Here is a 27,137-nt window from a genome sequence, read left to right as displayed (position 1 = left end):
GAGAAAACTTGGTGATGAGTGTTTGCGAATATTTAGGCCCACCCTACGTACCTAGTGGAACATCATATCCTAACTAAAACTCAAAACCACTATTTTGATTTCATATCATTGCTATAATATTTTTCCTTTTCATCCATTTCGTGAACTATATTAAAGGTAGCTTCACTTCATTTATGATCCTAACATATTTTTTTGTACTTAAAAGGTGGAATAACCAACACAAACTGTTGAAGGATGATCTTATGGAGAGCATGACCCAAATCTTTGGACCTCGTGCATTTGAGAGAAACAAGCTCCTTGAAAAAGCTGGTTTATGTTTGAAGTATATTAGGGACTAGTATAGAAAAAATTTACAGGATAACCCCAGGTATGGTTCCTGAGGCTGAGTGGTAGGCTCTGATTTTGGATGGAAAGTATAAAGCTAACAAGAAAAATAATATTACACCAGTGAAGAGTACAACAAGGTATGTGATACTGTTGAGAATCTAATTATGTACTAAATTACCTCTATATTTGTACTATCTAACATATTTCAAACTTTTCATAGATTGATTGACACATCAAAGGCCATAAAGGTAAGAATAGAAAAGCATGGGACACACAAGCTCGGCTTTGGTGGTTTTTTGAAACTTCAAGCAAGAGTTGTAAGTATTAGTAAATGAAAAATTGTATCAAAATTTTTATATAATGTGATGGGAAATGCTAGGAAAGACTAGCTTGTCTATGCTCCTGATCCTCAACTTGTATCTCAGTGTTCCTCCACACCAATATATGATGCAGAGTAACACGCTTTGGAAGCACTGGTGTAAGATAAAACTCCTAGGCTTAGTTTTCCACTTCCACCAAGAGATTTCTCTTATCTCCTAGTATCCTATGCTTCTATACGATTTCCTAATAGGATTAGATCATTAACTAAATCCTATTCACTCTTTATTACAAGAGTCACACCTTGAAAACTCCGCCTTGGATGATCCACACCTTAATTTTGGTTCTCTTTCTCACTTTCACTTAGATGGATCTAAGTGCCAAATCAACTAAAACCTCACAGATATCAAACTTAATTGTAGGGACCTTCTTCAAATTGAATTAATTCATATTCAATCCCATTTTACTGATTTGGGAAGGTTCTTGGCTCTTAGGTTTATCATATTCAAGATTTCATCCAAAAGAGATATTAAAAATAGGTCTATTTCTAGTAGCCTTCACTAGTCAGTTTTTCCCCTTTTTAGAAATATTTTCCCAAACAACTCAAAAAAATAAAACCTGATTTGGATACCCTTTTGGAATTTTTAAAACTTTAATTATGGTTTTTGGGTCTCAAAGTGACTATACACCTCCTTCCTAAAATCAAGGAGAAATAGGGCTAAGAGGCCTAGTTTCTAGGACAGCTTGTCTAGGATTGATGAAAAATGCTCACAACCTATCCTAATGGACTGGTATGAATTCCCAATGCTTAGGATGGATAACTAACATGAAAAACTAACATAAAAATTCCTGGGGACATGCTGTACTTCCTATTCCCTACATGAAATGATTTGATTTCTCCCTATCAAGCCTCTAACCGAGTATGTCAAACTCGCCTAGGGCCTGATCATAAAGCTAGCTCCATTTCTCTTGATGCTTCCTAAATTTAGATAAAATATTTAAAGAGGCCCCAATTGAAGATTCAACCACTTATTTATTGTTTCCATGGTTGAAACTAATGTGGGAGCCATTTTTACAAAATTTGTCACAGTTTGACCAAAAGAAAGTCCTGAACTAAAACAACTTGAAGACTATGATAAAACTACTCTAAACCCGTAACACATAAAATGAAAAAGTCTTAAAAATGACTATAGAACACGTCTCAACCATTTTATCAACACATTTTATGCTTCAAGTATTATTTTTCCTTCAAAAACCAAAATATCACTTCAAAAATAGAGTTTTCCAACCACTTCATTAACTCAAACTTTTTACAATATGCAACCAATGCTTGGAGATTCAAGAGATTACTCCATTAGGTGTCTTCTCCACCATTCTAGGGCCTATTTAGTCAAAAATAACCTCCCACAATCAAAGGAATCCAAGGCTATCCATGTTGCATGGAATATTTGCAATAAGTGCAAAATGTTGTTATGACAACATTCTTACAACACTTGGCAACTTTGATAGATTCCTTAATCCTATATTATAGGATTCTTATCCTCACATATTTTGAGGATCCAAGATCATTCATGATCATCATATTTATTCCATAACCATTAACCATTCTTAGGCCTAAGACATATTAATGACTCAATATCCCTAACTCCTAACATTAAGAATTTAAATAACAACTAACAAAGGCTATTTGTGTGACCTTAGTCTTAGTGATTAATTCAACTAGCCAACATAAAACAAGACCTTTTGAGTTCCTCAACCTAATTACACTAACTTCTTGGCTTGGCTAGAGTCAAGTACAAGCCAAAATTGACTAACTAGTAGAGGTTAGCCTAGGTGCTCCTGCACCAAGCACCAACAAACTCGTAGCACCTTGGAACAACTAAGAAATTCACGTTATCACCCCAATACTTTGTTCTCTACAAGAACATTCAAGGATTTATTCACCTTCAAACAACGAACTAATCTACTATTACAACATCTTCTCCTTTAATTCATGGACCCAACTCATCACATAAGGCTGCATACTAGTTACTTCTCCCTTGTACCATTCAAGGCCTCATACAACCAACCTTGATACCAAGTGTTTTGGACAACTCCAACCCTCTAACATAAATGGAAATCAAAACAAACATCAACACAAACCAAAAAAAATTAGGTCTAAGGAAAACTTGTTGTTACCAGTGACAGGGCAGATTGTAGCACTTGACCTTTATTCTACACACCCAACCAAGAGTGAAATCGGATCCTCTAGGACTCCCAAAGACCAAAGATAGTTTAGAACAACTCCAACATGACCAAAATAAGGTGTAACAAGGGTTGGAAACCTTGCTAACTATTTACCATTTCCTTTTGATATTTTAACTACCCTCCATTGGTTGATGAAACAATGCAAGTAAAATTCACCACACCACGTAAAAATGCAGGGCTTAGAGTTCAAGAGATGCCTCACAGAAGAGGGTAAGAGAATTGGCTTCCAGTAAGGCTATAGAGCTATGGCTGAATGGCTACAAGCTGAAATTAGTGTAGAAGGTTCTAATAATGATGCATTTGAGCCACATGTAAATAAGCTAAATAAAATTTATTTCAAATTGAATACTTTACCAATTAGTCTATTTGATGTTAAGTTCCAATATAAAGTGAGTATATCTGTTTTAAGCAAGCAATGATAACAATGCATAGGATGTTGGAATGCAGCCTAAAAATCCTTCTACACAATTTGTGGATGCTGAAGGTTTGCATGATGTGCATCCCAGTGGTGTAGGTGTACATTTTCTATTAAATTTTTTATATGTAATTGCAATTGGTTTTTGGATTAATGTAACATTTTGTATAGCAGCTGTAGAATATTGAGGGGTCGATGTTCATGACCATGTTGATGTTGAGTCCAAAAAAAATGATGTGGTTAGATCAAGTAAAGAGCGCCAGAGTTATGTTATTTAAAATAATTAAATAGTTGTAACAATTATAATAAATTATTTTTAATTTAACTCTTTTCTTTGTTATTATAGAGGACCCCCCTTTGCAATAGCATAGGAATTTGAGATCATCAAGAACAAATAATAGAACAACTAATGAGGGGGGAATTGATGATGACACTGATGCTCCTCTTAGAGCTTACATAGAAAAAATAAATAGAAAGAAAAAAAAGAAATGATTGTCATCTACATACCTTAATTGATAATGACTGAATTTTATGTCTCAATGAATTTGATTATGTGCTAATGAATGTTCATGAATTATGTGTTAATGTAGAATATTGATGAATGTTGCATGTTAATGAATCTAATGTGTTAATGAATGTTATCATGTGATATTGATTGAATGTTACCATGTGATATTGATTAAATGTTACATTTTATTAATGGTTGAAAGAATGAATGAATATTAGATGTTAATGGGGAATGTAGAGTTATGTTAGGGGGAGGGAGTGGGGCCAAATGAGCTTCCACCTTCACGTGGTTGGCCCTGTTTAGTAGAGAATATTAAACTATTCTTGAAAAAAACTGAAGCTCAATATGATACTAAATATTTCTCTATTTTGTCCTATGTTTAGACCTATAACAATGTGTCTTGCTAAGGCCCCTTTCAAGTGGAAGGACACGAGTATCTTTTACATAGATGCAAATTTGATAGGATCTATTGATGATTGCAAGTAACAATTGAGTATACTATCAACATGAGCTCAACAGTAGTTTCCTAGGTATGTAAGAAGAAGATTACAAGGAAGCACATTGAACAATATGGAAAATAATCTGGTATTATAGAATTTGAGGTGATGTTTTTATTTTCTCCAATCCATCTCCAACAATATACTGCAATGCTCAATGTTTTGAAGATGGTGAATAATCCACCAATGTATGAATGATTCAAACACATTAAGTTTTATTTTCATTGACATGTACTGCTTGATTAAATGTTTGTTGTTGGATTCACATTAGATGACATTTACATCTTATTCTAGATTATTTGTGGCAAGACATACACCATGGGGATTGGTTATGCAGAAGATGAGGAGATTGGAATTATTCCTCAAGTTATGGAGGTGATATTAAAAAAAATTGAAACATTGAAAAATCAAGCAGAATTTCAGTTAAGAGTTTCATTCATTGAGGTATGCTTCAATGCTCCTTTATTGTACTGTTTATTCCATTTTTCTTCCTTATCTTCATCAGTCATGATACTCAATTTGTTTATCCTTTTTTATCTCTCCTTTCTATATGTTGTTATTTAAACCTCAAAAAATTACTTTATTACATCACCTGCATTCCTCTTGGGCTAAAGAGAGACACTTCTTGTCATGTGGCCCTTCTCTACATGGCATAGTATTATTTCATGAGAAATGTAAATTAGGCTCCTGATGTATTTAGCATGTATTATTTAATTGGTGAATTTAAGAAGGAATAATCAATGTTTCCTTTCACTTGCCCTTTTCTTTGCTAAGAGGCACAATTTAAATCCCAAATAAGCTTGGGCTTTTGTTGTGTATAGGTGAAGGTATGCATGGATAACTTTGAAGGTCAAAATTAATAGGGGTAAAATGAGTAGAACAAATTCAAATAGGATAGCATATTCAAGCCTCAATGGAAACCTAGAATATATCAAAAAAAAAGTAGACCAAAATTGTTGTAGTTGTGCATTAAAACATTGTTTAAAACTTAATTTGTCAAAGAATTTACTCCTGATGATTCTTTCTCTAGCTAATTACTATTTTCCAATTTGGGCATTGATCAAAATGCAAGACCTTGATTAGAATTCATCAAGTCGCATTCAACTACTAGCGTTCTACCCCTAGGAGTGGCGATCAATGCTATGACCAGTGTAGCATCCCATTCTACCACCTTATATGTCTTCATGGGTGGCCATGGTTTAATATATTAAACAATGGTGCAACTTTACACATGTGCATGTGCACGTGTATAAATCAATTTTCTTTTTTATTGACATTTGACAATTGTCATTAAGTTATCAATTATCAGATGTTTACTCACCTATTTGTGTATCTTTAGATTCAATAAAAAAATTTGGATATTTTTGAGACATTTAATGTTTGAGATACTTTCACTATTGTAACCAAAGAGAGAACATCAGTCAGTTGTGCTCAAGTAATGGTGGTCATGTATTGTTTCATTTTTGTGAAAAAGGCACCATGCCCATACAGATGGGATGCAATGAAAAGTGTGAATTATTAAAATTGTGGAGTTATGGTGTTTTCATTTGGTATGGGATTTTTGGGAGCCTAGGTATGTTTTGTGCAATTTTTAAAAAAAGAAAAGATTGTGAATGTATATTACAACCAAAAAATTGTAACATATTGATATTAAATTACATTGTATAATTTTTTTGAAGTATTGAAAAAGCCATATCAATATCATCCTTTGAATAACCTATCAATATGTTCTTTTATAATTGATGTTTGAGAAAGTTACTAGTTCAGAGATCAAAAATTGATGAGATTATCTGGGGACTTGACACTGTTGATAAATAATGTTTCATTGAATGAAGATCATATATTCTAGTTTTATCAAGAAGGAAGTAGGAATGGTTTTTTTTAGTCAAATATTGAAGTCATTGGTTGGGAAATGGAAAAGCATTTTGTTAGATATGGTTGTGGTTTTCTTTTGTGGAGCTGCAATCATTATTCTTATGGCTTGTCAAAATGGTGTTCAAGTAAGTAGAGTTTTCTCCTTCACATTTTTGTTCGATCAGCAGAGGGTTCCCTTGTTTCTTATGGCATCTAGAACTCATGAAATGAAAGGAACACTATCATCAATGGTTTTTTACTTTGAAGTTGAAGCAGGCATCCTGGCTTGGAGGCACTATGAAGATTGGTGCATTGGTCAGGATAGATGCACATACATGACCAAAATTTTTATAGTTGTGCATTAAAACCTAAAAAGACCTATGATAAAAATATCATTCCTTGCCACTTTACCCTAGAAATAATCTCAAGTTGCAATTGTTTTCTAGTGGAAAGGAGAAAAAAGGTCCCCTAGGTGAATATTATTAGCCCTTATCACTACAGACTAAGATTTTCCTAATCAGACTATGATTTAGGTGAAGAATTCTTGGACTGTAGTGTTTGTCTCATCCTTGGCCCTTGAGGCAGTGGCCTATTGTCCATATCCATATGTTTTTTTGAGAGAAAACAAGATTTCCTCTATTAAAATAATATCCTCACTTAGTTCAAATAATTGAAGTTATATAACCTCAGAAATGCTTGATCCTTTAACATTTACTAAATTTGGAAGGTGCATTCACCAAATGGATGTGAAGATGCATTTTTGAGTTGGAATCTCCAAGAGGAAGCAAATATGTAAGTACTCAAAGAATTTGAATGTCAAGAAAGAATGAAGTAAATATGTTAGTGTCCACAGATTATCAAAAGCAGGTCAATGCATCTCAAGAGTACAGTAGATTATAAAGAAAGTTCAAGGAGATTCCTAGAGCATCAGTTATGTCAATTGATCAAATCATTGTATGGGTTGAAGTAAACTCCTTGTGCAGGGTACAACACAAATTGATTAGCACCTTTGAGCTCATGAATTATGTCAAAGTCTTTTAGAGAACAACTTTGCACACTTTTAAACTGGACTCTAGTAATTGAATCTACACAAATTAATATTTAGTGTGTGTGTGTGTTGAGCAACTCGACAGAACTTTTTTTCATTATAAAACTATAGTGTTAGACATACAGTAACAATAATCTTTACAATTCCAACTCTCTTGTTGTTTAATTACACTTCTCTATTAGACACAGCTTTCAAACTACTTTTTTCTTTTGTATATTAATATGTGCACATGAAAATACTATCATGCCATTTATTTTTTAAATAGTGCATGATGCATATTTTCTCAATACTTGCTTCAATTTATTGAAATCCATTAATGCCTTGTATTTTAATCATATAGATTTTGAGATCTAGATTTTACATTCAATGGAGTCATAGAGTATATTTCTAACTTCTACCAATTTCTGATTATAATTTTGCAGGTGCAAATAGGTACGCATTCATTTACATTTGATCACGTGTATGGCAGCACTGGTTCTCCATCATCAATGATTTTTGGAGAATGTGTTGCCCCACTTGTTGATGGTTTATTCCAAGGTTATAATGCCATAGTTCTTGCATATGGACAGGTGTGTGTCATCTCATTATGGCACCTACATGTTGGTTGATCAATTTCTTTTTTAAATCCCTAAACATGTAAAACTAAATTTCAAAGATCCAATCTCTAATCTCTAAAATTTTAAAATTTAATAAAATTCATATTCTAACTTGTTTATTATTTGACAGGTTGTTCCTGGAATCATGATTGTAACTTAGTTTCATCACAATGATCCTTATGAACTTACATGTACATTCAGTAATAAGTAACTCTAGATGAAACTTTAAGCTTATTTATCAAATTTCAACATTCTCACCAAAATCTGAACTACATTATCTCATGATTGTTGCAGAGTACCACTACTCACATGTGAAATAGGCATCTAGATTACTAAACCCTTCTTAAAATTAGTTTCATTGAATTAATATATGTTATGCTATCACTGGGTGTGTAATTTGAGCATGAGAATAATGTCATATATATCTACGTGTTTTACCTAACAAACTTCTGAAATATAATTTCTATAAGTTTTTAAAATTAGATTAGATGAATTATTCTATAGGAAAAGGTGTTGCATTTAGGCATTTATTGATAGGTTTGAAAATGAACAATTTACTATTTCTAGTAGATTATAATGATGATAGTATTGGATTTTTTCCATGTTTAATTTTTCTCATGATTCTTAAACTTTTAGGTTGTTGCTTCACAAGATTGGCCTAAACTTATAAAGGATGTAGGTTTGTTCTATGTATGCTCAAGCACATTGGAAAGAACTGACTCAAGAGATAGAAAGATCATATGAGGGGCACTATATCTACACTTTCAACTCCCATGCATTGCTATATATTTCATATTCTAAACAAAGGAAAAAATCATATATTCAAAAAAACATAGAAAAAACATAAAACTTTCTTTCACCAATATGAGTATATTTATCTATATTGTTTAATTGAATCACCTGTTGCTTATGAGAAGAGTCTAGTACATAAAATATTTGGTGGCCGACTCATAAGTTAGGTTGTGATTTTTAGATGTTTATATTTTCAAAAAAATTTGTACTTTGCTAACAAGGATGACTAAATGTAAGAAGATATCAGAAGAAGTTATTCATATCTAAACATCATCTTTTTTAATATTAGCGAGGGAATAGAGAGGGGCTTATAGACACCTCCAAGATTTACTGTTCATTTCATAAATGGGATTTTTTGAGTCACTCAAACCCTTCAAAATTATTTTTTTGCTGGGAACTCTAGGTTATAGTCTTAGAAAAGTATTTTATTCATTAACAATTGCTTCAACTTGGCTTGTAGGTGAAGTGCACACAATTTTCTTATTGCTCAAATAAATTTGATCCTTTCTTAGATTTGAGCCTAGAGATCATTCGAGCAGATTCCTTGTTGAAAGCATTATCCCATTACATGGCAATGGAGCAGTTAGATGGGGGTGTGAAAACATATCAATGTGAATGATGCAAAGGCTCTAGAACAACTCAAAATTGATAAAGAACCACGTGTTCTTGCAATTCATCTCAAGCACTTTAGTGTAGTTGGATCTGGAGGAAAAATTGACAAAAAAGTAGACTTTGGATGTATGTTGGATCTCAAACCATTTGTTAGCAGTTCGCATGTAAGTAGCCCTTACAATATTATTTGCCAGTGGATCACATTTTCAGTGGAATCTAATAATATAGTTTTTGTAATATCTACTAGTTTTTTAATAAATTTTGCACATTTGAATGATATTCTAGTTTCTCTGTCTATTGATCAATCATAGGAGGGCAATTTTAAGTACACTCTTTATGGTATCCTTGTTCATGATGGATGGAGTACACATTCTAGTTATTATTTATGCTTTATTTGTTCATCCACAAGCATCTGGCATGCTTTAGATGATAATCGGGTATACATTTGCTACAGTTGTAAAGACATGTTTAATTTTGTGGAGCAAGCTCATTATAATTTGTGTATAACTAAATACACAAAAGAACTACAATTTTATGTAGAACCTTTTCTTTATATGGTAACACTAATTATACTAATGTTGCTTAGACTGATTGAAGTTATTCTTATGATATTTTGTACTCTAGGTCTATTCAGTCAATGAGAAAAGTGTGCTTTCCTAGAAAGCTTACATGCTATTCTATATACGAGATAAGAAAACTAGCATTGAAATAGTAGGTGGGTCTGAATCTCAATATAATGGATCTAAAATAAAGAAGAGTGTGTCATTGAACATTGGACATCCAAAGGAAAACCACTTACAAGATTCATATGCCCCTTAGGTGATAGAAAACATGCATTCTTTCCAAATGACAACAATCTCTTTTAGTGTTGCAGCTATAAACAAGATAGCCCAATAGGTAGAAAATTTGTCAAATGTCAATTTCATTTTAGAAAGTCTAGAAAAGAACACAAGTTCTGGGCAGTCATGTAGTAAATCTAGATCATTAGTAGATCATGATGCTACATTATAGATGGTGTCTCCAAGAACCAATGGTATTCAAACAAATAATGTATTCTAGTCAAGTCATACCATAAGCAATGGATGCACATCGAATGGGTCTAGTAATAATGTTAAGAAGCAGGAATCTGAAATAAAGGGAATTGACTCTGTGGGTAATTTTAATATTATGGTTGTTAGACATTCTTGAAACTATGATGTGAGCAATGATAATGAGAACTATATTGGTAAAAAATTCTAAAGCTTATTCAAAAATTAATGGTAACAGATCATGAGAATGTCAAACATTCTACAAATGGTTTGATAGGTATTATTACTCGGCATCATGCTACTAAACTTCCAAAAAATGATTCAAATGGTAAACTTGTAGCTGGTGAGCATCTAAAGAATGGTAGTGTGGTCCACAATGCCATAGATAATGAGAGTGAGGCTACTAAGCTCCTATCCCTAGAAGATGTTTCCTTATTTCAGGTGCTTGTTTTTTATATTAATGATGTAGTGTATATGTTTGTTTTTGAGAAAATTTCTTTTAGTCCTAATGAATCTTTATATGTTCCTTTTGGCAGGGAGGCAAAAATGGTACTTTGCTCTGTAAGGGAAGGGAAATGAATGGGTCATATGTAAAAGTTATGCATCCACAGAGGTTGCAGAAATATAGTCAAGAAACTAAATGTATTACCAGCCAAAAGTACCAGAAACACCATGAGGACAACCACTACCTCGTTAGTAGAAATAGATTGAAGCTTATGAAGCATCTTCCATGTCCTTAGTTTTTACAAGCATTGTCTTTCAAGGGGCATTTTCTTCTAAGAGCAATGCATATTTTGAGGAAGAAATGATCCAATGAAAGGAAGAAATGCACAAAGTTATAGCTTAAGAAGGCTAACATTTTTCTTAAGCAAAAATGCTCTACAAAAATGCCTTCTAGAAAAGAGTATCCAGCTGCAAAAACTTTTGCATGTTTAGTCACTTCTAAGTATCCACAACAATCTTATGGAAAGGGTCTATCAAACAAAATAAATTCTTGTGACAGGGTCGCTATGACGGTGACGGCAGTTGGTGTCATTACCATAGTGGCCCTATCGCAATGCTTGTCGTGGATGTTGCAATTGTGACATACTCCCCAACCATTGTGATGGCCCTTGGTGTCACTGCCATAGGAGTGTTGTCGCAATGCTTGCAATGGACATCACAATTGCGATGTCCATTGCAAGCATTGTGATGGCCATCAATAGCGACACCACAATAACCTCGTCACCAGATGTTGATGTGACCCCATTTCAATTTTCCATGGATGTCGCAATTGCAACATCCAGGGAAAGTATTGGAATGGCTGTCACCACAACGACCCCATTGCCAGATGCTATCGCGACTCCATCACAATGCTTGTGGTGGACGTCGCAATTGTGACGCACACCACAAGCATTGTGATGGGATTCATGCCATAATAAAGTGGTCTCATAACGATGGATAGACGTCATAATTTTCAACTAAAAAATAATGACATATATTACTGTCGCAGTGGTGACACATTGCGGTCATAATTGTGACACTTAGCCATCAAAAATCTATGCCAAATGTATTAGTGGCAATTGTTGGTGTTGGATTTTGTAAATTTGATAGGAGTTCACAAAACTACAATTGTACAATACTGTCTCCACTCTGTCAAAATATTCTGTCTAATGTAACAATAGTTTGGAAGCTATTCCATAGTGTGCCACCATAGGAGCTAGAGGCATACATAGGTATGTCTTTGACTAGTGGTAGTTGTCCTAGGTCACCAAATAGAACAAGAGAGCATCCCCTGAAGGGACTGTGATTCTATGTAGGGAATGTTTATCGCAATCTCATGTCTATTTTTTCTTGTAGCTTTGGACCAATAAATCTCATTTCATCTATTAGAATATAGTGAATGAAGTACATGCACTCTTGGAAACTAGCAAGTGCCTGTCCCTATAGAGGTGTCATTTCCTTGATTGGTATTCGGAGAGAAGAATGAATTGTTGTTGCTTAAATGGTGAATGTTGCTATGCCTGTAGGTGCTAGTAATAGCATTGGTGACTACCCATGTGGCATTGAGTTGACCGTTGTATATCTGACACTTTTTATGAGATGTGACTTTCATGTGCCTATTGTTCCCTGAACAATAAGTTTTAGAGGTAATTGTTGAGTGTTGGAATATAGATGCGCTACAATTATATCACTACCTTCTTTTGTGCTTCTGAAAAGATATGTTGTTCTAGAGGAATAGGTGTTTGAGGGGCATGAAATGTAAGGCTATTTGATTGTATGAATATTGTAGCAATTTTTTTGTTGGAGAGTGCTAAATTCCTGATCTTCCCAAATACTGTTCAAATCAAAATCATAGCTTCCTAGCATGTCTAGGTCATTTAAGTGGATAGGCAAGCCTGGTCCTACCAAGACTTACCATTCATTAGGGATACTATCTGGAATGATATTTTCATGATCTTCTGGGCTAGCAACATCATGTACTAGTTCCTGTACAGTTCTGTGTGCACGCCAGGGTTTGTATTGTATTGCATAAGTTTCCTAATTGTGTTCAATTTGTTCAGTTGATGCACCTATACCTGTTGAAATGTTGTGGAATGGTTTGTATAGAAGTAATTCAGTCCAACAAAAGGATACATAATTTTTGTCTTCCTTTGCAAGGATGGCTATGTAGCATGGGCTGACATGGACAATTGCATTACTGGCATGTTGTTTCCATTACATGTGTTTTCGACAATTCTTGAAGGTCCATTTTTGAGTTACTTCAATAAGTGAAGTATTCTCCAAATGTATCGGTCATGAGATGTAAGCCTCAATTTTTTTTGGGTATGTTGGCTCTCTGAGGGGTTTAATTGGTGCATGTTAGAGGTTTTGTTGATTGACATTTAAAGATACAAATGTTCTATTACAAATAGAGAGGGGTAATTTTAGCAAGAGATGGCTTGTTTCTTGGGCACCAATATCTCGATGGACAAGGTTTTCCATAAGAATTTTTTGAAAAGAAATTGGAGCTAGCTTTGCAGAGTTTAGTTTGGTTGAGATTCAGGTCAACATGCAGTGATATGTTTCTGACTTGTTCTCAGCCTTTGTTGCATATTTTGCAATTTATTTAAGTACTGCATCTATTGAAAGGATGGGTTGAAAATCTACATTGGTACTCCAAATGGATAGGATTTCTGGATTATGTAGGTTTAGATGGTCATCATTATGAGCAGGGGTGTGGGTTGGCTCACCATTTGTGGCCAAAGAAAGTGATGAATTTTCTTGTGTACTCCAAGGGCCTTTGTATCGACATGTAGGAGTAGAACATTTCATTCGAAGGCATGTTTGTAGGGTGCATTTAGTGTGACATTGAACATGGTTTACTAATTTTGTGTAGCCTATTACTAGGCTTTTGTTGTTGATCATTGTTGTATCCAACAAGCAAGGGTCATCAAGAAGTGATCGGTGTATTTTTTTGCTAAACAAATGTAGACTTCGAGGGTTCCATGCAAATACATATCTATCGATGAAATCAAGTGCATTTTGTATGGATTGGCTCTCATCCCATTGTAAGCTGCTAATGTCTAATGTTAGATTGTGGTGACTAATCAAGAAAGTACTATACATACTTCATAATTAGTTGAATTCGAGGCATTGCCCCAAAAAAAAAAATTGGTACTATTTGCCAATCATTTTGGTACTATTCGCCATTCATAGATTTGCCACTAAAGTTATGGCCAATTATGGCCGACATGTTATAACCCTAAAGCAGTTTAATACTTGTATAAAAGGGTTTAGGTTTGGGTATTTTTCATTATGTTGTGATGCAAAATTAGTTCTTATGGTAGTATTGAGTTGTAAGGCATTACAGATTGTAATCAGGTTGTAATCACTAGATTGTAATAAGATCAAACTTGTTGTTTGGTGGACGTAGCCCAAGGATTGGGTGAACCACATTAAATTTTGGTGCCTTGTCTTCATTTTTGTTTGATCTATTATTTTTTGTTATTGGTTATATTTGCATGTATTTTTAATTTTGGTTCATGGTTTATCCTAACTAGTGGTATCAAAGCGAGGTTGTATTTTAGTTATCCTTTGTAGGAAAGTCTCATAGTTAAGTGGGAGTCTCACGATTGAGTGGGAGCGATGGAAGATGAGAGTAAGCTGAGGGTTGATAGGTTTAATGGGCAGAACTTCTAGTTATGGAAGATGCAAATGGAAGACTATCTATATCGAAAGGATTTACGGAATCCATTGGAAGGAAAAGCTAAGAATAAGGGAACTATGTCAGAGGCTGAATGGGATCTTTTGGACAAAAAGGCACTTGAAAGAATTTAGTTATGCCTGGCACCATCGGTGGCATTTAATATTACAAAAGCAAATATGACAGAAGATTTGATGAAAACCCTAGCAACGCTATATGAAAATCCCTCCACTTCAAACAAGGTATTTCACATGAAGCATTTATTTAATATGAAAATGGCAAAAGGTGGATCTATTGCAGATCATTTAAATGAGTTTAATACTATTACTAGTCAGTTATCTTCTATGGGTATCAATTTTGATGAAGAAATTAGGGCTCTCTTGATTTTGTGTTCTTTGCCTGAAAGATGGAATGGCTTGGTAATGGTGGTGAGTAATTCTTTTCCTGGATCTAGTACCCTAAAATATGATGATGTGATCGGTGTTGTTTTGAGTGAGGAAATTAATAGGAAATCAGAAAGTGATTTGAATGCACAAAGTAGGGTTAGAATGACTGAAAGAGGAAGTAACTCTGGAAATCATGGGGAATCAAGAGGAAAGTCAAAGGGGAGGAGGTCTCAATTGAGAGGAACAAATGATTGTTGGTATTGTGGGAAACCAAGGCACAAAAAGAAATATTTTTGGAATTGAAAGAAAAATGGAGATAAATCAGATGGAGACAAGGAGGCAAATGTGGTAAGTAACAAATCCGAAGAGGATGCTTTGCTTCTGTCTTTAGAGAGTATTGATGATTCATGGGTTTTAGATTCTGGTGCTTCATTTTATGCTACACCTCATAGAGGTTATTACATTGATTATGTCAAAGGGATTTTGGGATTATTTATTTGCGGGATAATGAACCCTGCCAGATTGTTGGAAAGGGAAAAATTAAGAGTAAGTTGCAGAATGGGAATCATTGGCTACTACATGAGGTAAGACATGTTCCAAGGCTGAGTAGAAATTTAATTTCACTCGGGCAACTTGGTGATGAGGGTTTTGTAGTTACTTTTAATGATAAAAATTGGAAGGTTTCAAAAGGTTCCCTTGTAGTAGCAAAAGGTGTGAAAGTAGGCACCTTATATCTTTGTACAGGTCATATTGTTCCTACTACTTTGATTGTTTTAGAGAAAAATGAATGTTCAAGAGAAATTGTTGCAGTTGAGTAGGGAGAACAAATAGCTGTTGTAGATTCTGATACGGCATTGTGGCACAATAGACTTGGGCACATAAGTGAGAAAGGTATGAAAGTACTTCATTCAAAGAAAGTTTTACCAGGTCTAAAATGTGTTAATATGGATTTCTGTGAAATTTGTGTGTATGGAAAATAAAAGAGAGTGAGTTTTGTAAAGACTAGGAAGGAAAGAAAAAAGGAGAAATTAGAGTTTGTGCATATAGATGTATGGGGACCAGCTTAGGTATCTTCCCTTGGTGGCTCTCATTATTATCTTACATTTATTGATGATGAAACTAGAAAAGTATGAGTTTACTTCCTTAGACAGAAATCTAATGTATTTCAAACTTTTAAGAAATGGAAATGCTTATTTGAAAATGAGACTGGTAAGAAATTAAAATATCTCAGATCAGATAATGGTGGTGAGTATTGCAGTGATGAATTTGAAGATTATTGCTCCACTAATGGTATTTGTAGATAGAAAAATATTCCAAGGACTCTATAGGAAAATGGAGTGGCTGAACACATGAACAGGACTATAATGGACCGTGCAAGGAGCATGAGGTTGCATGATGGGTTGCCCTTACACATATTGGTGAAGGCTGTTAATACTATAGTATATTTGATTAATAGAGGTCCCTCTACTCCTTTGGGTTGTGGAATTCTAGAGGAAGCATGGACTAGTAAGAAGGTGAGTTATTCTTTTCTCAAGACCTTCGGTTATCTAGCTTTTGCTCATATAGACTCTGAAAATAGAACCAAGCTAGAAGCTAAATAAAAGAAATGTGTCTTTTTTGGATATGGCATTAATGAATTTGGTTATAGGCTTTGGGATTTTGAAAATCTTAAAATTGCTAGAAGTCAGGATGTCATATTCAATGAGAAAGTGTTGTACAAAGATCTGTTGCAGCAACATGAGAAGAAACATGAAACATGGGTCATCGAGTTTGACTCAAAATCACACAGTTAAATCCTGATATTCACATCACAATTTGACTAGCTGTGGAAATCATGTCCTACTTATCAATTGATGAGCTTAAGGGGCTTTCTAATGAATGGTTCATAAGGCACAACACTTGGTGAAGGTTTTGCAAATGGGGTTGCAAGCTTTGGGTTTAACTGTGGAGGAAACTCCGTAGTTAAGCGCGCTCAGGCTGGAGTAGTACTGGGATGGGTGACCTCCCGGGAAGTTCCGGTGCTTCACCCCTGTGAGCATCACCTAGATCCAATGAGTGCTAAGTGTTCCATTTATTCTCATGAGAGATGGATTCATGTTGAATCACTACTCATGAAACATGGGTCATCGAGTTTGACTCAAAATCACACAGTTAAATCCTGATATTCACATCACAATTTGACTAGCTGTGGAAATCATGTCCTACTTATCAATTGATGAGCTTAAGGGGCTTTCTAATGAATGGTTCATAAGGCACAACACTTGGTGAAGGTTTTGCAAATGGGGTTGCAAGCTTTGGGTTTAACTGTGGAGGAAACTCCGTAGTTAAGCGCGCTCAGGCTGGAGTAGTACTGGGATGGGTGACCTCCCGGGAAGTCCCGGTGCTTCACCCCTGTGAGCATCAACCAGATCCAATGAGTGCTAAGTGTTCCATTTATTCTCATGAGAGATGGATTCATGTTGAATCACTACTCATGAAACATGGGTCATCGAGTTTGACTCAAAATCACACAGTTAAATCCTGATATTCACATCACAATTTGACTAGCTGTGGAAATCATGTCCTACTTATCAATTGATGAGCTTAAGGGGCTTTCTAATGAATGGTTCATAAGGCACAACACTTGGTGAAGGTTTTGCAAATGGGGTTGCAAGCTTTGGGTTTAACTGTGGAGGAAACTCCGTAGTTAAGCGCGCTCAGGCTGGAGTAGTACTGGGATGGGTGACCTCCCGGGAAGTCCCGGTGCTTCACCCCTGTGAGCATCACCTAGATCCAATGAGTGCTAAGTGTTCCATTTATTCTCATGAGAGATGGATTCATGTTGAATCACTACTCATGAAACATGGGTCATCGAGTTTGACTCAAAATCACACAGTTAAATCCTGATATTCACATCACAGAAAGAAGATGATTATATAGTGTTGGATGATACTCCAAAAGCTAATGTTCCAGCCATTCCTCATGATGTGCAATAGTTGCAACAATAAATACCACACACACCAGTGAATGTTAGATGGTCAACGAGGAAAATGAGACCTCCACAATGATTTTCTACATCTTTGTATTTTATTTTACTTACTAATGCTGGTGAACCTGAAAGTTATGATGAAGCTATGCAGGTGGATACTAAGATTCAGTGGGAATCTACACTGAAAGATGAAATGGACTCTTTGCTATAGAATAAGACATGAGATATATGCAAGTTGCCTACAGGTAAAAAGGCTTTATAGAATAAGTGGGTTTAGAGGTTGAAAGAAGAGGAAGGAGGTAAGAAAAGATTTAAGGCCAGGTTAGTTGTAAAAGGATTTGCACAAAAAAAGGGAATTGATTTTGATGAGATATTTTCTCCTGTTGTTAAAATGACTTCTATCTATATTTTTTTAAGTCTTGTGGCTACTTTAGATTTGCATTTAGAGCAGTTGGATGTTAAAATAGCCTTTCTTCATGGTGATTTGGATGAAGAAATATATATGGCCCAACCATGGGGATTTGAGGTCAAAGGTAAGGAGAACTTAGTGTGCAAATTGAAGAAAAGTTTATATGGCTTGAAGCAATCACCTCGACAATGGTATTTGAAATTTGACAAGTTTATGCATGAGCATGACTATAATAGGTGTCATTTAGATTATTGTGTTTATTTTAAGAGGTTGGATGATGATAGCGACATTATTTTATGTCTATATGTTGATCATATGCTTGTAGCTGGGTCTAACATGGATCATATTAAGGGGCTAAAATGCCAGTTAGCACATGCATTTTCTATGAAGGATTTGGGGGCTGCAAAACAAATCCTTGGTATGAAGATTTGTAGAGATAGGAAGAACAAAACATTGATGCTATCTCAAGCTGATTATGTTGAGAAGGTGTTGCAAGGTTTCTCTATGGAGAATGCTAAAGCTGTTAGCACACCTTTACTTGGTCATTTTTAATTGACTAAGGAGATGTGTCCCAAGACACAAGAAGAGGAGGATGAGATGTCTAAGGTACCCTATGCTTCAGCTATAGGAAGATTGATGTATGCTATGGTATGCGCTAGGCCAGATATTGCAAATGCAGTGGGAGTCATTAGCAGGTATATGAGTCATCCAGGATTTGAGCATTAGAATGTTGTCAAATGGATTCTCCGATATTTGAGAGGAACATCCAATAAGTGTTTACACTTTGGGGGCTCTACTACTAACTGATAGGGCTATGTTGACTCAGATTTAGCAAGAGATATTGATACCAGGCAGAGTACTATAGGTTATGTCTTTATTGTTGGCGGGGCAACTGTGAGCTAGGTTTCTAGGTTACAAAAGATTAATGCTCTATCCACTATAGAGGTAGAGTATGTGGTTGCTATAGAGGTAGCCTAGGAGATGATATGGCTTTAGTTCTTCTTGGAAGAATTGGGACATCCTCAAAAGGATAATTATTTGTTCACAAATAGTCAGAGTGTCATTCATCTTGCTAAGAATTCAGCTCTGCATTCTAAGAATGAACACATATAGTTGCGGTACCATTTCATTTGAATAGTTTTGGAGGATGGACAGTTAAAGCTAGAGAAGATACATAGCAATGACAATCCAGTAGATATGTCAACTGACAAAGGTTGTAACAAGGGAGAAGCTAAACTCCTCTTTAGCTTTGGTTGGTCTTTTAGACTGAACATGAATAAAAGAATAGAAAAGTCTAGGGTGGTTTGATCTACTGGGAGCCCCATGTGGTAGTGGTATTGCTACAGGATCAATCTCCAAGTGGGTAATTTTTGTTTAGTGTGGAGCCTAATTAGTCCCCAAGTGGGAGATTGTTAGATTGTGGTGACTGATCAGGAAAGTACTATACATACTTCATAATTAGTGCAGTTTGGGGTATCGCCATGAATTTTTTTTGGTACTATTCGCCATTCGTAGATTTGCCACTATAATTATGGCTAATTATGGCCAACATTTTATAACCCTAAAGTAGTTTAATACTTGTATAAAAGGGTTTAGGGTTGGGTATTTTTCATTACTTTGTGATGCAAAATTGGTTCTTGCAGCGGTATTGAGTTGTAAGGGATTACAAATTGTAATTAGCATGTAATCACTGGATTTTAATAAGATCAAACTTGTTGTTTGGTGGATGTAGCCCAAGGATTGGGTGAACCATGTTAAATCTTGGTGCCTTGTGTTCATTTCTATGTGATCTATTATTTTTTGTGATTTGTTATATTTGCGTGTAGTTTTTATTTGTCTGTGGTTTATCCTAACATCCAGTGCCTAGCATAACCAAATGAACCCATGGATATGTCCATATCCTTTATGTTTCCATTCATTCCTGATAGTATATAATGTTGTTAGTAACTACAAGGCCCTAAAAAATTTAATCAAGTTGGAAGTGTAGTAGAGCTTTACCTGTACCAATGATCTGTTGCATGGAGAAGCTTGTCTAAGACTTTCTCACAAAATGTTGTAAATCTATGGTGCATGTACAATGCTACAAGATGTGGATTTTGAATAATGTTTTGTATCCTCCATGTATTTGCTCCACTCGAGTGTTTTGGTGTAGTGGATGGCATGGTCATGTGAAAGTCTAGCCATTTGGTGTCTATTGCACTAAGAGTGAAAAAGAGAGTTGGACAACCTATTTGAACAACCATGTCAATAAGCTCTCCTCTTTGTTGACTCCAAAATGGGCGCGTGCCACAAATTGTTGAGCTAAAATGCATGAGCTGGTCAGCAAGCTTGTCATTATGCAAGTTCTTTAATCTTTGGTCCAAGTCCTCAATTGATGCTGGCATGGAACCATCAATTTTCTTGTGAACAAATACTGATGATGTGGCCTAGCTTCAATGTCACATTAGAATATTAAGTATGACATACCTAAACCGAGGGTGCTAGCCAAACCTATCATCATGGTATTGGATAAGGTGGCAAGCATATTCATGTAGCTTTACATCTTTAATACGATGTTGTTTGAATGTGGCCTTCCCTTGTGAAAATAGACATGGGAACATCATTGCAAACAATCCTTCAGTTTTATATTCATTGATGGGAGATGCAGAAATGTTTGGCTATTGTATGCTTGGACTTGATCATCCTTCTCCTAATTGTAGCAAAGATCTAACTTCTTCCATTTATCTACATGTAGTGGGTAGGTCTGGCACAAATGAAGTGTTGTGCATGATCTCCTCTATTGGATCTTTTGTTATTGATTCACTTTCAATCAATAAGCTTTAATTCTAGAGTGGAGTTAGAGTTGTTGAGTATAGAATGTTTGAAATGTTAGTGGGCTAAGTGGACAAGGACACTAGTGCAGAACCATCTACCTGTATGTCTTTGTAATAAGGATCATGGGATATTTTATAGTTTAGTGTTGCATAGACACAATCTCTACTTACCATGAAATTGTATTGTTTATGGTCTATGTTTTCTTTGTTGGCAATAATTATGTCCAAGGCATCTATTTTCCTTGGAAAAAGTGTTGCGATTGTAGAAATATCTTTTTGGAAAACATATAGTATGACCACTATATTTTAGTTACCCACCTCTTCCATAAGTAACTTGAAGGATAGGGCTTATTCTTGCTATCAACATCTCCTCAACTTGACTGAGTATTTGTAAACAATGTGGTTGTTCACCAGGGTTCATATTATTCCATTCTAAGAATCAATTGACATTCTTTTCTGATGTGCATCTATAGCAAGCGGTCGATCCATTTGATTTCTTCATTTGTATTCTTGGGTACCTTTCCATGCAAACCAAGCATGTAGAAATTTTGGAAAGGTTATCCAATTTCTTACAAAAATTATCTCTAGCTTTGTAATAATTCTCAGAGAAATGTGACAACTTTTTTTTTTCTAGTTGGTTTAGTTGAGTAGAATTTTGTAACTCTATATTGCATTATTGTACATGGTATGGCATGGGGCAAGTAGGTCTGGTAGAACTAGGTGCTCCATCATATTTTTTGTAGCAAGTTTCTCATCTTTTCTTGTTGATTGTGTCCTTTTTTGCTTGGTACTTTGCTCATCTCTTTTGACTACTTTGAGCACATTTCTCTCGAATTGAAGCATTGCATATGTCCATCTCTAATTGTATACCTAGAAAGAGAGACCAAGTATTCCTGCAATTAGCATTATTGGCATTAGGAAGTTTGATAGCATCAAGGTAGGGAAAATAAAATATAATGGCTAGTGTGTGTCCATCCTATTTTCTATTTTAATAGGAAAACATGCACTTAGTTTGGAACAAAGATAAGTTTAAAATATTGAAGGTGTATTATTGAACAAGAGGGTATGGTAAGGGTATGATAACTTCTATACTTGCAAGGGGATTTAAATAGTTATACCATGAAATGAAATAAAAAAATACTAGATCTTTTGTTCTCATCTATTTAAATATGTTTTACACAAGCTGAAACATAAATACGAAACATTTTGTTGTCTTTCTCAAGGTTTAAATTGTGTAAGGATATCATCAATCACAATATGTAATGCACTATTCTTTGAGCACAATAATCATAGTTGGATAGTGAAATGTGTATATGGATAGTGAAATGTGTATATAGTGAAATGTGTATAATATGTGGTGATAGCTGTCCACTAAACAAGATATATAAAATATGAAGGAACCCATAGGGTAGACTTGTATATTAATTGGGAAGTGAAAAGTAAATACATAGTTGTACGAAATGAGAAGGAATCTTAGTACATGTGTTTGTATACACTTGTGGAAAATGACTAAATATAGAATTATAGCAGAAACAACAAAATAAGAATGTGTTGCTATAATTAGAGATCTCTATTTGCAAACACTATGCATGTCTTAGCGTTGTTACAACAATGCTCTTTTTTTCTTCTCCTCCAAAGTGATTCATGCTGATGCTAAGTTCAAAGAGAAATTTTTTATTGATGATGTTCTCCAATATGTTTGTTGCAGCATCAGGTTCAGCTAGAAGAAGTTGCAAGTCTTCTGCTGGTACCCCTACCAAATTATTTGCTAGTCCTTCAAATGCAGTAATATTTAGCAAATCACCTATCTCATCTTGTAAGTCCATCTTGAGGATATAGCTATAATCATAGGTAGATAACTCTGTGCAACATTTAGGGCATGGAAATTTTTTGGTTGAAGTATGAACAATTTTTTTCTTACACTTCTTCTTTTCCACTACTAGTGGACAAGAAAGGTAGTAAAAGTTATCCAAGTGCAATTTGGTAATAGTAGCTTCTACACAAATAGGTTGTGTGGTTAGACTCCCTAGTTTTTCAATAGAGCATATTTTTATTGGATTGTTAAATGTGTGTTGGCAAACATGGCCTTTTGACAAGGGTATGGAAGGGTGGTCATTTCTGGCACTTGCATACCAAAGTTGTAATGGAGAGGCTTTAGGAAGGTTTGGATTTATTTTAATGGAAGTTGAGAAGGTAGTATCAAGTTTTTTTCTGTTCCATGAAACCAAACGTGTAGATTTGATTAAAATAATAGTTGGGGTTGGCTGTAGGAACAAATCAAATATTTTCTCCCCTTCAGCCTCACAATGATGTCCCCATAGCTTTACTTCTATGGTATGATTTGACATATCTTTGATTGTGGTTATACATTTCTTGGTTGAAATATTATTTCTCTTTCTTATGGTTGATGCAAGTGTGAAAGATACAAGTACACCAATGACATCTACAAGAGATTTAATAGGAAATGTGTCTAGGGAATCTATGCTCCTAAAGTGGAAGCTATGGTTTGGTATTGTAGAGTCTAGACAAGTGGATGGAGATACCGTTGATGTGCATACGAGGTGTATTTCATATGGGTATGGTGAGCTACTATATTTTGTATTACTTACTTTGATCTGACCACCTGAGATCTTGTATAGATAGCCAGGTTGAATAACATTGTAGAACTCATCTACTACTTCATTAAAGCAAGTAATGTGGATTTTAGAGCTTTCTTTGTCAATGAATTCAAACCCAAAAACCTTTCCATCACTACTATCAGTTTTGTATTCATAGATTGAAGTTTTCTCTAAAACTCTACCCTCAATGGACCAATGTCTATGGTACAAAGTCAATGATTTAATGGGGAGTGGTAGGAATGGAGCCATGTTTTGCACATCATATTCTACATTTTGCGAGGGAACTGATGCACCTTCTAAAGTTGGAGGCCAATGGAAGTTAGCTATTTTGTGGAGTGGAACTGGAGATCCAACTATGGTTGCATTTTTTGAGACTACCACAATGTTTTCAAGCAAGAGTGCCCTGTGGAGAAAGGAGTTCATAATTTAGCATGGACATTAACATGACATAGTGAAAAAAAATCAATGTTAGTGGGAAAGAAATGGCATACATGAAGTTGTTGACCAAATTGCATGAATAATCTTTTAAACAAATAATTGTGCCCATTGCTAAACCTTGTTCAATGATTAAATCTATGTACTTGTCTAGAAGAAGAGCTGAATGAGTGTGTGTACCATCTGAGAGTTGAACTTGATATTTGGTAATTGTAGAATTAGGTTGATGAATAGAGTGTAAAGATGTAACTTGTAAGTATGGATCAATAATAGATGAGCTTGCCAGAATCTTAGCTAGTCAACCACTAGTTAAAGTCACCATCATGAGATTAAGTGGAAAAGGAATACAAGAGCCTACAAATAAGTTGATATGATTTGATTAGGCTATATAAGGATCAAAATTTTTATTCTTAAAATACATGATTGAGGAGAAATAGATGTATCTTACTCAGGTAGATGTTTTGTTATGAAAATAGCATATTGTAATATGTAATTTTTTTTTCAGCTCCTTTAATCACACGTGAGAAAAGGAAATAGGCTTGCATTATTTTGTTGCACAATGGCATATGTTTACATTATTTCCATGTATCTAACTCATACTAATATTATCTAGCCTGCTGCCAATTTCATTGCTAGAAGTAGTTTTCTATATAATTGTATTTTTTTTTTTTTTCATGTATGAAACATGTACTTTCATGTCTATTCTGAGGTTACATATGTTAAAAATTGAAACTTGGATAACTACATTACAATTTTCTATATAATTGTATTTATTTTTATTTCATGTATGAAACATGTACTTTCATGTCTATTATGAGGTTGCATATGTTGAAAATTGAAACCTAGATAACTACATTATAAAATTTGATAAAGGCAATGATCTTTGGGTTACATAGTATGAAAGCAAGAGAAAAGATCACATTTTATTCAACTGCCTCTCATATGCATCAACTATTGAGACTGTATCACCATTTGCATAGTCTTGGTCATAGTAGATCTCCCTAATGAAAGTGCACAACCCCTCCAACTTAGTGCAACCATTCAAAAGTTGTATTATGTCCATTTCTTCCACATGCAGCAAAGAGATACAATTTGGTTTGAAGTTATTTAAAATGTCATGGCAGCTACTTGAAACAATCGAATATAAGCTATGTATGTTACTTGCTAAACATTTTGGCTTTTTTGCAGAGCTACTTCCTTCTCCTATGGAAGTAGTTATTGCAAGTCCATGCAAGGGGTTGTTGATACTCTTTGTTGAATCCCCACTTGAAAATTTGATGATTTCTTTGCTATTTGCAATCATTGCCATTTCCTGAGAGGAGGGAGCATAAATTTTGTATGAGTTGAAAGTGGGTTGTACATGGAATGTTCTTCTACTTTACATTGATTTTTGCTATCTTCAATTCATACATGGGGATTTTCTAATGACTAATTTTATTTTTGTTATTTATAAGAAAGGGATTCCAATCAATGTTTAAATGCTCTTATACTTGTGTATATTTTTGTATGCAAATTTTCTAACCCAAAAAAGTGTATTTTGTTTATTTACATTGTTTATTAGCAAGATTTTGTTATACTTGAAATATGGCAAGGGAGAGATTTAGAGGAGAATATAGTTATACAAAGAGGTACAATGATAGAGATAAAAGCTATATATAACTCAAACTTTTTATTAATTATATTAAATAAATAATATCACCTATCTATAAAAGGAAATTTAAAAAAAAAATACAAATGTACCAATATTTTAGTCTCTATTCATTTTTTAAAGGTAAAATTAATAAATTTGGTTTGTCAAGTGTGTGTGTATTTAAGGCATCAAATAAAACACAATCAAAATAAAAGAAACCTCAGATAGTTTGGAAAAAAACATAGCAATGCAAAAGATAATTCAAAAAGACAAGCCATACATACTTATTAGGAAGAATGAATGATTGCGTAAAAAAGGTGAAAAAAATTATATCGCCATAGAAGTTTTAATGGTCATCAATAGCTCTCAAAAATTGTGGCCCACTAATTTCTAACATCTAATGAATAGAGAGAGAGAGAGAGAGAGAGAGAGAGAGAGAGAGAGAGAGAGAGAGAGAGAGAGAGAGAGAGAGAGAGAGAGAGAGCTAACAATTTATACCACTATACTACCCATTATGTAAATCCTATCCATTGGCTATTTATTTGTGAATAGTTTTTGTTTCACTATGTATCATGAATAAATAACTAGTCAATTGAGAAATAGCAAAAAAAAAAGATATTTATATCATAAATTAAGTAAGAACATTAAAGGATAAGCTAATAATAATATGATTAATTATCCTAATTTTATCTTAATCAAGGAGAATTTATTAATGTATTAAATCTAAAACTATTAATACTTTAAGTTTTAACCATAGATGGTTTAGTGAAAAGGGTTTACAAGCTTTCTTGCAAATCCAACGACATGTAAAGCTATTTTTCATTTAATTAATTAGTGACATCCTCTACCTATACAATCTTTAATGTAACATTTTCAATAAAAACTAAATTTGTCCTCAATTTTTGGCACATTCAAAATGAACTCTAATATTCCCATTCAAATATTAATGATGGTGTAGAATAGTGTTTGTTTTAATATAGACATACATGGATTGTTAGTAGGGTGCAAGCTATATTTTGTATGTAATGTAATGCAGATAGAAGCTTCAAGTAATTCATATAGAAAAATGATACGAACACATTGGATATGTCAAAAAATAAAGTTTTTTATTCTTTTCGGTTACATTGTATAGAGAACACAATAGTAATGATTACCTTGATTTGGAACAAAGAGTCCTAACAAATCTAGAGAGCATAACTAATAACAAAGAGATTTGGGTAAGGAGATATAGATAGGGACAAAGGGAGGTGTTGATTTTGTGGAAAGACACAATGTACTTTAATGAGAAATTATAATACTAAATTCAATATTTATAAATGTATCCAAAATGTCATGATATATGTGCTAGAGATAGAAAACAAAATTTTTGAAGGAACTGATATGTTATATGTATGTGTTAAATAGAAATTTCAAATTGCACACATTAGAGTAGGATATGATAAGGCACTTAAATACATGTTGTGTTAGTGCT

The 27,137-nt window shown here is 34.4% G+C and overlaps 1 protein-coding gene across 1 annotated transcript in view; it reads left to right on the top strand.

Annotated features, from left to right (window-relative positions):
• The first annotated feature begins 4,630 nt into the window (after positions 1-4,630).
• LOC149544345 (uncharacterized) overlaps positions 4,631-27,137 on the top strand; it is a 169,267-nt gene continuing 146,760 nt past the window's right edge. Inside the window, exons 1-2 of the mRNA XM_089795960.1 lie at positions 4,631-4,756; positions 7,637-7,783. Coding sequence (XP_089652086.1) covers positions 4,631-4,756; positions 7,637-7,783 — 273 coding nt within the window. The remainder of the gene's footprint in view (positions 4,757-7,636; positions 7,784-27,137) is intronic.

The sequence above is a fragment of the Cupressus sempervirens genome, chromosome 8 (assembly GCF_028749045.1).
Source record: "Cupressus sempervirens isolate cs-2001-9-10 chromosome 8, ASM2874904v1, whole genome shotgun sequence".
Classification (NCBI taxonomy): Eukaryota; Viridiplantae; Streptophyta; class Pinopsida; order Cupressales; family Cupressaceae; genus Cupressus; species Cupressus sempervirens.
This window is presented reverse-complemented; position numbering and strand designations above follow the sequence as displayed.